This window comes from Odontesthes bonariensis, chromosome 21, assembly GCF_027942865.1.
Source record: "Odontesthes bonariensis isolate fOdoBon6 chromosome 21, fOdoBon6.hap1, whole genome shotgun sequence".
Taxonomy (NCBI): domain Eukaryota; kingdom Metazoa; phylum Chordata; class Actinopteri; order Atheriniformes; family Atherinopsidae; genus Odontesthes; species Odontesthes bonariensis.
This window is the reverse complement of record NC_134526.1, coordinates 19949743-19962207: the sequence shown is the minus strand read 5'-3', so window position 1 is coordinate 19962207 and position 12465 is coordinate 19949743. Positions and strand designations below refer to the sequence as shown.

Sequence of the window (12465 nt, the reverse complement as noted above, 5' to 3'; positions counted from 1 at the left end):
AGTCTCTGATGGTAGCCATGAGCAAAGCAATTATGTTGCTCAGTCTTTGAACAAAAAGCTACTTAAACTGCTCACTGTTCTCCCCCACTGACACAATATTGGGTGACGCAATGTTCACGTAACCCTTTTAAGACGGCTTTTGTGGTATACAAGGTCGGATAGACCCCTGAAATATCAAATATCCATTTGATGAATTCATGTCATAACAGGCAGCACGCAGCACATTGTGACACGCCTACATGGATCTACGGTCCGTTTAATTGGAAGAAATCGCTTGTTTCGCTCCACGGGGCCTGTATTGGAGGCGCCTTTACTCAAACACGGCTCCGCCCAAACAAGTCATCCTTGCAAATATATCTAACGCACCTGTATTACCGTAGTTTGGCACGCGCATTTACGCTCAGCTTTGAGACCAAATCCGCGCTCGCGCACGATATCCATTTACGCTCTGGTAGTAAAGAGGGCCCTCGTCGAGTCGCTTTTCTCCGTCGATCAAGCAATCCGCCTTGTTAAGCCGTTGAAAGGTACAGAGAGCAGCGGCGGTCCCTCAGTGAAACACTCTGACAGAGAAGGAGCGCTTTGGTGAGGAAGAATGGCGGATTCGAGCAGCACCGCAGCGGTTGCGGCCGAAGGCTCCAACAGCGCTGCTGCTGCTGAGGCGACGAGCACTGTTGCGCAGGATGTAGCGCCCGGAGCTGCGGGACCCAAGCCTGTCTCCGAGTCAGTAAGGGGACAGATTTTTGACGTGGCCCCCCGCTACACGAACCTGGCTTACATTGGAGAGGGAGCTTACGGAATGGTTTGGTGAGTGGTGACTCTGTGTGGAGCTACTATAGTATAAACTATATGTACTAGCTAATATAAGCTGTTTGTTAGCAAACAAATTTAGCCTGCTAACCACGGCCGTTTGTTCAACAAGCACTGGCAACTAGATAGTAGCGCAGTTACAATATTAAAAAAAAAAAAACAGGTGTCCAACAGTGTGATATCGTTGAACCTCAAAGCAGCCCATTTTGAGGTTAGCTTGTTAGCTGAGCTGCTACAGGCGTGGCTATGAGCTTTACAGGAAACAAGATTGGGGAGTGATTGCGCAGGACGTGGTTTACCATTTGGTATTGCTGTTTTCAGGCTGCACTTTTCTGCAAATGTAGGCTAGTTATGGCCATATCCATTTATTTGGGCATTTATTTATTTCACCTCCGAGCACAATCTCCCAGGTACACCGATCTCATCTTTGATTCTGATAGCAAAACATTCAGTCCGCAGCAAAGGCTGCTGCAGTGGATGCAAGAAGGATTTGTCAGTTATAGCGAGGCCTTTCCTCGTGTTATCACTGTATGTTATCTGCAGTCTATTGTGCACGTGTGAAGCAGCTACGTACCACTAGAGAATAATGTCAAGTCATCCCTGCCGATTAACCCACAACATGATCATATGTGCAATGCAAAATGGATAAGCATTGGGCCCACATATCCATTGCGACGAGTCACATCATCTAGTCCACATGAGTGTGATTGTCTATTGCCATGTAGTGCATGTCAGCGTGGTCATGTGATCCCACTGCTGCTGCAGTCATTGTTTGTAAACACTGTCAACCCCACAGGTTGGTTCTGTGAGGAAGTCACTTAGCCTGTCTGAGTGTGATGCAACAGCTTGAACGTCCACGTCGGTTCGTGATCAGGCTCACAGATGTTCTATTCAACATCTGTTTGTTCATGTCACAGTTTTTCGGCCACTGAGCAACTCGTGTGAACGAGCCCAAAATAGAAAGTATGTTGTGCAACGGGACACTTCTACCAATGGGTAATTTGTGGTGTAATTGCTATTCCTTGCTAAAAGCCTACTTGAATATTTCCTCTCACAAAGAGCAGTCGCTGAAGCCTCAGAGAAAAACACCCCTCAGCGAGGGGGGGTGGGTTAAGACGCCCACAAGAAGCGCACTGTCTAAATCCTCTCTCAGCATTGCTTGCTCTACACCCACACCTCCAACTCTCTGACACGGTGCGCACGCACTCAGGCCTACTGTTACAGTGCTTTACAACATGCATCACAGTGAAAACACCTCACACGGGCACGTTGCCAGTAGAGATGGCCTGCAGGGCCCTTTTAGAGCCAAATGTCTGCTCAGTTTCTGATGCTGCCAGTGTGTGTGTGTGTGTGTGTGTGTATGCAGTGTGTAATATGACACCTGTTTCTCGTTCTTCTTTCCATATTTACCATGTATTCAGCTCTGCTATGGACAACTATACAAGCCAGCGTGTGGCCATCAAGAAAATCAGCCCGTTTGAGCACCAGACGTACTGCCAGCGCACACTGAGGGAAATCAAGATTCTGCTGCGCTTCCGCCATGAGAACATCATCGGGATCAACGACATCATCAGGGCACGGCACATCGACAGCATGAGGGATGTGTATCTTATCAGCCTTTGCAGGAAGTGTGTTGCCTTCGTGCTACTCGTGCATCGTGTACCTCAATCCAAACTTTATTTAACGGGGGAGGTTTGTTGAGATTAGAATCTGATTTCGAACGAGCTGCAAGCGTTCGTGTTCACACATGCCCCCCCCCCTTTAAAAACAAAACAAAACGACAGTCTGTCGAAACGTAAAATCTTATCATGTATCTTGAGGGCTCTGTTGGTGGTTGTTTCATTTGTTTTTGCCCTGTAGGGAAGTTGAATTCTAAGTGCAAATTTCAAAGCTCATAACTCAATACAACAAACGGGGTTCAGCCACTAAAGTAATAATGGGGCAACGTGACATATACAGACATTAAAGTATAGTGTACAGTAGTTAAATAGAGACAGCAAGCCTTTAAAGTCTTTATAGCAAAACAAAATGGAGAAATCTGTGGTGTTTTTTTTTTGTTTGTTTGTATTTGTGCTGCACTTATTAGGTGTTTGGCTCTCGGAGTCTTAGTTTAAACATCTGCCCACGATACATTTAATAACCTGACAAACCAAACTGTGCCGAGACTCTTGAGTTCCTAACCTTTATTGCAGCAGATTTTGTTTATTTACTTTTTTTCTCATTTTGAGGCATGTGGTTTTAAGATATTTAGCTGTGGCTACGAGGCAGAATCGAATGCATTTCGGGCTGTTTCTGACTTGCGTTTAGGTTCAAAGCAGGCAAAAAAATGTTAATTGTCAAGCTTTTAGTCTCGACATTCTTCCGGTTGAGCTTGAGGAATGATTTGACATGGAGTGTTATTATCTTCAGGAAGCAATGATGTAGCAGAACGAGCTGCACTGGGCCACAAATGGAATATAATGGCCTGTTGAGTTGAATTGAGCTGCTGGTGTTGTTGACCGTTATTTATGAATAATGAATAAATGTCCGGAGTACAACACATGTTGAGAATAACATATCTGATCTCTTAACGCGTGGTGTCCGCTTTGCCCCGATCATCTTTTTTTTTTTAATCAAACATTTAAGAATTTTACCGCTTGTGGATAAGCTGCTGATTCATTGCTTGGGTTGTTGTAATTCAGTCCCATTAGGCATTAGTGAGCATCCACAGAGTTCCCAGCAGCGATGTGTGGGCACAGCCTGCCAGTGAGCTGCTGTCACCAAGTGCTGCTCCGGCAGTTTGTCTCTGAAAAGCCGCATTGTTCTCTGGAAAAAAAACAAAAAACGGAAAGACTGTGCGAGTCCCTTTATTTTTGTGACTTGTTTTCTTATTTGACGTGTGATCAGCCCGCCTGGTTGCACGGTGTCGCTGCCTCCCCGAATTAGGCAAATATAAGCAAATCCAGCGGTTTTAACATCACTTAGTGGCCCCTGTCTGGATGTAGCGCAGCTAGGACTGCGGCACCTGTTAGTTACCTTTTGAACTGTTTAATGTGTTTAAAAGAAAAAACTCCTAAACATTTTAGTTTCTTGTTTTGGGGGTTTACTGATGCGTGTTATGAGGAACAAAATAATTGCAACACATGGGTTGCACTTAGTCTTCTCACCAAAGAGTTGCAGTCTCACTTTGCCTCCTAAGATGAGACTCTTTAAAAAAAAAAAGTGCTTGAAGCAAATAGAGGTTGTTCTAAAGTGAACTAGATTCATATAGATGTTGCAGGAATGATGTGAAATTTCAGCATTGATCCCAAAACCTTAGTATCAGTCGATACCGTCCCACTTGTGGTTGTCTGCCTTGACCCGTGCATCCTTCCAGCTACATCGTGCAGACTCTGATGGAGACGGACCTGTACAAGCTGCTGAAGAGCCAGAGGCTAAGCAACGACCACGTCTGCTACTTCCTCTACCAGATCCTGCGCGGCCTGAAGTACATCCACTCCGCCAACGTGTTGCACCGTGACCTCAAGCCCTCCAACCTGCTCATCAACACCACCTGCGACCTCAAGGTAACCCTGTTCACTTGATGATGTGTTAAAGATTACTCTCAGATACATGTCACGTTTGGGAGACTGAATTATGGACATTTTTTATTGTTTAAGCTTTGGCGGCAACATCAAACTAAACTAATCTTGCCTTTAAGTCAGATGTTTTTTGTTTTAGTAGAAAACATACTAAACATGAAGTGGCCACCATGAAATACCTTGTGGTCCACAGTAGAGTAGAAAACAAGTAATGGTTTGTATCCACTGCTTTTATGAATGAGAAAACGTGTCCGCATTTAAGCTAAACATAAACAGGGGGATTACTGAAAGGCATCGAAGGATATGTAGGAAACCACAGGTTTGAAATGGCAGCAAAACAGCAGACAAGCGTGCTCTCGGGTGTAAGTCATCACAATGACTGACTTGCATGGAAAAAGAAATATCTATACAGAAACTGTCATGATTTTATACTGAAAACTGATCAAAAAGCGAATTCAAATGAAATTCGTTAACGGAGACTCGGTCAGCGCAGAACATTGTTTAAAACCCGAGACTTAGGGCTGGAACGTGACTAATCCAAAGCTTAGTCTTGTTAGGCAGGTTTTGTTTGTTTGGTGGAAATAATCCACCAGGTTCTACACGGCACAGCCTCGTAGTTCTTACCGGTATGTGAACTATCGGCAGCCAGCCATCAATCCCTGGATTAGCTGATCATGTGTTGGAGGGGAAGAAAACAAAGGCAGCGCATGTTGCTGTGGGTTTCTTCTGCATTCCACTCCTGGGGGAAAAAAGGAAAAAAGCTATCGCCACATTGCAGCCGTACATTACATAAATTAATATCTGCAAAAAAATTTTTTTAATAAATTCTTTGAAAATACTAGTCCAAAGGTAAGTAAGAAAATGATAAAACTTCCGATTATATGAATATGGCCTGATTATCTGCACTTTTAAGACTTCAAAAGGGCCTCGAGGTTAGGAGAAAAGACGAATAATCTTTTTATACAATGGGAACCCGTGGAGGGGTAGAGGCTTTGGAACGTGGATCCTCTAGATTGAGGAAATGTTAGAAATATTGTCCGCACTCACAAATCATTTCTGTTCCTAAAGAGTTTCTGGACTGTTATTGAGTTCTGAACCTCTTGTGCCCTCTTCAGATCTGTGACTTTGGCCTGGCACGGATAGCCGATCCCGAGCACGACCACACAGGTTTCCTGACTGAGTACGTGGCCACACGTTGGTACCGGGCTCCAGAAATCATGCTCAACTCAAAGGTAGGCGTCCAACCAACTGACACGGATTTTGCTTCATACCGGCTACGTTCACACGTTGACTGTATGTGCTTGCGTCTCAGGGCTACTCTAAGTCTATTGACATCTGGTCAGTGGGCTGCATCCTGGCTGAGATGCTGTCTAACAAGCCCATCTTCCCTGGGAAACACTACTTGGATCAGCTCAACCACATACTGGGTGAGAGATGGCTTTAATTGTTCCCACATCCAAGCTGTAAAGACAACGGGCAGCTGTGTTGAAGCTCCACTTTCTGTACAGGCGTCCTTGGCTCTCCATCTCAAGAAGATCTAAACTGCATCATCAACATGAAGGCAAGGAACTATTTGCAGTCCCTGCCCGAGAAACCTCGGGTTCCCTGGGAAAAGCTCTTTCACAAGGCAGACCCGAAAGGTACTGTGACGTAGTTAGTTAGTAGTTTTTTTTTTTTGTTTTTTTTTTTTTGTTTTCTTAATTGAAGATATTGTTTAAAATCCACAGAGTGGAGTTTGTTGTAAAACCAGTAATTTGAATGACACTGAAACTGAACAGAGTGTAAGAACTGTAAGAAAAATTGTTCATGCCGTCGGCACAGAACCTGCTAACTGAACTAACTAAAGCTCTTCCATCATCCAATGCAGCCCTGGATCTGTTGGGCCTCATGCTGACCTTTAACCCCTTGAAGCGCATCACTGTTGAGGATGCCCTGGCTCATCCTTACCTGGAGCAGTACTACGACCCCTCAGATGAGGTAACAATACCATCTTTTAGAATTGTGCTTTTCATTTTCAGAAGCAAAGTCCACTGAATGCTCTTTGTGCCCCTGTCGAAGCTGCAGTGTGCCGTAAGGAGAGAAAATGTGCCCGTTGCAGAACAATAAGTCAGCCCAGTTTTTGAATTTGCACAAATGTTTGACACTGAGGGGCTTTGTCATGGAACCGTGCTGTGAACAGTTTCACCCTCTTTTTTTTTTCCTGCTGTGGACCAAATGGGTTTTTTTGAGAGCCGTACTGCCTTGTGCTGGGAAGCCTCTTAGCGGTGCGTTTAGTATTAGTTTTGCTCAATAAATCAGCCTGAGGGAGATTAAAGAATGTGACCACTGACTGCATCCTAATGTTTGCAACCGTTAACCGAATCCCACTGTAGTACTTTGAAAATCAAAGGATTCATTGAGTGCTTTTTTTTAGATATGTCCCTCAAATTTTAGAATACGCTAAAATGTTTACGTTCCACACTGTTTTCCTTTTATTTATTTTTTTGTACGTTATACTGTACTGTTCAGGTTTGTAAAGTTTGCTAACAGTGTTGTACACAGCAATAGCAAAAAACGGCCGCCACACTGCAGCTCTCAGGGAAAGATGCGGCTCTTGTGCAGCTGTTTGACATTTTGTCGTGTGTCTGTTTTTAGCCGGTTGCTGAGGAGCCCTTTACTTTCTCCATGGAACTGGATGATCTTCCCAAGGATAGGCTGAAGGAACTGATCTTCAATGAAACGGCTCGTTTCCAGGAGAACTACCAGGGCTCCTGAGACACAGGTACGTAAGAAACGCACAGCAGCACAAAGCTGTGGATGATGCATATGTTTAAGATCATCCTAGCTTCTTTTATTTTTTTTCATGCTAGTTTGCGTTCTTTGTCCCTGAACCTTGCGTGCTTTTTTTCATCGTGGAGCTACAGTTGTGGCTGATGTCAGTCACGGCGCCAGCAGATAACGCAGGGGAACTCTCGATAGACGGCACAGACAGAAACTTTGTGAAACAAATGCCTTTCTGATATTCCTGCTGCATCCTCATCGGGGCTCTGAGCTCGTCCTTCTTTAAATGCGCTCAATGAAAGAAATGGTGTAAACGTCCTCCTACTTTGTCTCCATGTTGTTCCTGCTCTCCATCTTCGACATCTCCTCTCCGCCGTGTCTGGTTTTGGAGTCTTATTACATAGGCTTTTTTAGTAGCTCAAATCAGCTGATCCCACATGCAGACAACTCTTTCGTTGTCATGGATATCCATCATGACAGATGTTTAAAAAGTGCACTCCTCATCGTGGTGGTTTGTGAATGGATGTGTTGCATGGGGCTGAAGAGAAAATGATAAAAAAGCTGGCAAGCGGTTTGTTAGCGTGTGATCAGAAGGCAACCTTTAGGCTTTTGAATTAAGTTTTTTAAAAATGAATCTAAAAATCATACAATACCGTTGAACAGCATGGAGTGGTGTTGCATAAGCGAAGCTGTTTCCTCTTTAAAGTTGCATCAGTGTTTGTGTCTCTTGTCTGATTCACAGAGCAGCCCTGCCACCACTCTCCCTTTGGAGCTGTGAGCAACCCTGGTGAGTAGCAGACCACATCTTGTTATCAAGATGTGGGGGGCGGGGGCGGGGGGGGACGGGGCATGATGTTGCTGAACTGAAAAGGGGAAAACTATGATGAAAGGTTTATGAGCTGCGTCTGTCACACGCATCTGACAACAGAAACATAGGGAAATAATACAGTATATGGGGCAGGCAAATTGATGTTGATACTGTCTGACGGTAGGCAGAATGCAAATACTGCTATGGAATTCTTTTAGTATTAGTAGGAATACAATCAGTCTATAACTACCAGATATAAATTATGGTCCATACCGTCCTGTTTAAAGATGTTCTGTTCAGAGATTTTATTCTCGCACTGCAGTTCGACACACAAACTGCATCGGTTGATCAATTTGTGTCAGAAACCTGGTTCATCTTCTGTCTGATGAGTTCATGTTTGGCTGTAAGACCTCGGAGCAGATTTAGTTTTAATGTTAGGCCACTAGATGTCAGTGGGGCACAATGCTGTTCAATCAGACCTGAACCTCGAATGCACATTTTCCAGCCAGTAAACCTGTTGCAGACGTATAAGATGACTGTGTGTGTGTGTGTGTGTGTGTGTGTGTATATATATGCGGTCTTTCACTTATGGCAAAAATAATCAAAAAATCTAACTCTGCTCCGGGCCAAATGGGACTAATCTCTGGTTTTGTCATGCAGTAAATTGGGCTCACTGTGGTGGTTCTTAAAAAACTAAACATGATCGAATGTCCCCAAACTGGGTTTTCTTGATTCTGTCAAAGCCTATCTCCTCTTTCTCTCTCTTAGTCCCGAGCGAGTGACGAAGCCACACCGAAGCTTGGAAAAAGAAGACCCCAAACGACACGCTAAAGCAAAAGAAAAACGCATCTTCAAGAAACCGACAAAAAGTGAAAACGACGAAAAAATGAATATTTACCTGCTTACCTTTCCATTTCTACTACGAGAGAGAGCTAAGTATAACTTTGATTTCTGTGACTGAGTGAGGTGGTGGGGTCTGTCGAACTCCCGATGTCCACGTTGGACTCTTCACTCACCTCATCTTTAGATTTGTCCCAACCCCCCCTCCTGGTTTACTGTCCCAACCCATCCAGTCCCATCTACAGTAACTCTCTGCCCCTCTCCTCATCCAACCCTTTCTCTCATGTCCCTCCTGTGTCTGAGCTCTCCCGTCCCTCCTCTCTCAGTAGCCTCCTGTCATATATATATTCATACTACTGTATTAACCAACACCATAACTCTCTTGTCTTGATCCATGTAAATTCAACCCGGAAAAATTGAGGGCTAAAAGAATGGGGACGCTACCTGGGTGTGTGTATGTACATAAGAAATATAAAACCTTCTTTTTTCTTTCTTCTACTTCTTCTTCTTCTTCTTCTTCTTCTTTCCAATGTGCTTGTTGCAGTTTTCAATTGTACAAGTGTTTTTTCAGTTGAGTTCAGAGTCGTACTCGTATGTTTTGAAGTTTGTATTTGCAAGTCCTTTTTTTTGAAAACTTGATTTGAGACAAACACTCAATGTTTTTTAGTGGCATGTTGGCAGGATTTCTTTGTCGTCTCCCTCTCTTTTTCTTTTTTTTTTTTTTTTTTTTCCCCTCCCCCCCCAAAAAAAAAATGTAAGTGTATGATGTTCATATGAATGCATGCATTCCTGAAGTTTACCAAAGTGGCAGAGAGATGCAAGGAACTTGGCTGAAGAGAGATGTTGGAATTTTTTTACAACTTAAAACGCATTTCTTCATATAAAATATATTCCGATAAGAAGCTAATTGTAGTCCCCCACCCCACCTTCATTTGTGAAAAGGCTGCTATATCGATTAACCACTGTATGATTCGAACACGTCGGACAGAAGCATAAAGCAAAAGATTTTCCATGACTGCATGTTCATACACGTAGTGCAGCTGTGATACCAAAGCCCCATTTCCCAGAAGCTTTGTGGAGCTCTGCAAGCTCTCACTACTTGCTTCCAGCTGCAAAAAAAAAAAGTTCGATGCAACATCCGAAATAGAATGACAGGCACCTACCTGCTGTAGCATCGCACCTGTCAATTTGAAGCGCAGCCCCTTGGTTTAACAAAAAAAACAACCCAAAATGGCTCCCGTTGACATTCGCCTTAAAGCCGCTACATTTCGACGCGGGACGAATGCTGCGTGGAGTCGAACCCGAACACAAGCTGAGGCCTAACTTGTCTGCCTGAAAGACCCTTATCCGAGCAAATTTGAGTGCTTGTCCCAACAAACGTGTTCAGTTTTACCATGATCTCGACTTAAAGCATTGGACAAAAACAATTGTCCCACTGAGTCATTTAAATGGAATGCACTTGCTGTTAATTTCACTAGTAACACCTGTGCTTTTCATGCTACGACATGCCAAAATGTCTTCTGCGAAAACAGTCCTGTTTTCAGAGTAGACCCTTTTTTCCTTTCTTTCTTTCTTTCTTTCTTTCTTTCTTTCTTACAACCCCCTCGTGAGAAAACTCTTGTGGTTACTGATAAATCCTCAACCAATCTGCTCTGAGCACAGCCGGACAGCCGCCATCACTCAGTGGCTGTGCATTGCATAACTGAGATTGCCACTCTTTGCCCGTTCTATCTGTGCTATTGTTAACATAGTGGGTGTTTTATTCTTAAACGTGGTGATGTAAGTGCTACAGTGGTGGTCATTCCATGTTCCTCAGAGATTGCTCCTCATGTTTCTGTGAGTGTGTGTTTTGTTTCCTATGCCTGTCTGTTTGCTCTCCCCCTCGGTTGTCGGCGTCTGCTCTCTCCGCACTGCGCTCCGGATGCGACTGTACTTATTGCTCACGGGTCCAGTTCAGTCAGTACTCGTTTTCTGCGAGTTTTATTTTTTGGCTTTTTGCTTGTTGCACTGGGACCAGTCAGAAACCCCCCCCCCCCCCCCCCTCCTACAAAAAAAGAAAACAGGACCAACACTGCACTGGATTGCCCAGCCTGCGGCAGTCCCGTGATGCCGATCCCACTGGCCTCGCCGTCTCGCAGCAGAATCTCTGATTCGTTTCACGTCTTGGGCTCAAGTTGTGTCATCTGCTGTTCTGTCAGAAGCCATAGCCAGCACTCTGGGATCAGTCTGAGGCTTTTTGGTGCGGCGTGTGTGGGGATATTCATGCTTTTTGTTCAACCAAACCCTCACTCTGCTTTACTCAAAGGGCTGCCCCTTCCTCCTTCCCTTCTGTTTTCACGTGCCCACCGCTTTTCTTTTTTTTCAACCTCTTATCACGGACTTTGCTGCCTCCCCTCTCTGAAAACCGTCGCCGGATGGACAGTCACGCAAGCAGGAAACCTGCTCCAATCAGCACGTCTGCACTTTGTCTTACCAGCCACCCCCCCCCACTTCGTTTTGTTTGGACTTACCCTCCCTGTCTTGTGTCCTGCTTTTTAGCTTTAAGTTTCATGTGCTGTGGCGCGTGTGAGGGTCTCATGGATTATCAGCGGATTTTTTTTGTCCGTGTACAAGTGTTTGTGTATCTGCTCATCAGTAAAGCCAAGGCTCTTCTTGTCTGTGTGTTTGCTTTGGAAGTGTACATTGTTTCCTCACTGCTTGGGTCCCTCTCCCTGCAGTTAACTGTGCTTTTTTTTTTTTTTTTTTTTTTTTTTTTAAATCTGTGACACAAAAACACAGATTTCTTCTAGGTATTTCATATTTGGCCACTAGTCAGTCAGGCCTTCTGGTTTTTGATTCGTTTGTTTTGTTGTGGTTGTTTTTCTTTGTTTGTTTTTTTTCTTTCTTCAGTTCCTCCAACCTGCCACCAGACCAGGCATCTTACTGGTCAACAATGGGAACAAACCAAGTGAACCACATTCTGCAAACCTCCTTACACACACTCACACGTCCTCTCCTTATTTCTGAGGAATGTGCCCGTGTGTTTGCGACAAGTTGCACTTAAACACGTTCACACAGTATCGATGAGTCTGCGGCCCGCCTGTCATATGGCCTGTTTCCAGATGTTGTTTTTAAAGCGGCTGTTCTTATTATTGCTGTTGTTATATTGGTGAAATTATGTTAGTTTTTTTTGTTTGTTTGTTGTTTTTTTTTACATAAAAGGGAGTTGGAGTTGTATTTTTTTTTCTTTTTTTTAGTCAGTTTTTATTTGTTTGTTTTTCTTCTTTCTTTTCTGGGCGTGATCATTATTGGCAGCGTTTTCATTCTTTCTGAATTTTTTTTTAAATTTAAATTTTTTTTTCCTCCAAGGTCTTATAAGGAATTATTTTAAAAGATGATATAGATTGTCAAAGAGATATGAGTTATTGAGGGTTATAGTCTGTATATTCTATGGGTATTATGAATTAAACGATTAACAAAAACAGAATTATACATATAATAAAATAAAATTTCCTGATACTGTTAAAGCTGTGTTGTGGTGATTTATTTTTTTATTTTTATTTTTTTATTATGGTTCGTCCGTTTACATTCTGTCAATCAGCGGTATGAGGGGGTTGTGTTTACAGCAAAAGACCAAGCAAGAATTAAACATTTCACTGACAAAATTTATTTTTGTCCAGTGTTTCATTCAGAATCGGCATTATATTTTAA

The 12465-nt window shown here is 43.5% G+C and overlaps 1 protein-coding gene across 1 annotated transcript; it reads left to right on the top strand.

The window, feature by feature from the left end:
• Positions 1–345: 345 nt before the first annotated feature.
• On the top strand, positions 346–12281 carry mapk3 (mitogen-activated protein kinase 3). Its single transcript, XM_075454450.1, has 10 exons — positions 346–804; positions 2229–2411; positions 4163–4352; positions 5483–5599; positions 5680–5794; positions 5876–6007; positions 6235–6344; positions 7002–7128; positions 7870–7914; positions 8704–12281. The coding sequence occupies exons 1-8, from the start codon at positions 593–595 to the stop codon at positions 7119–7121; spliced, it is 1179 nt and encodes a 392-aa protein (XP_075310565.1). The 5' UTR covers positions 346–592; the 3' UTR covers positions 7122–7128; positions 7870–7914; positions 8704–12281.
• The last annotated feature ends 184 nt before the right edge of the window (positions 12282–12465 follow it).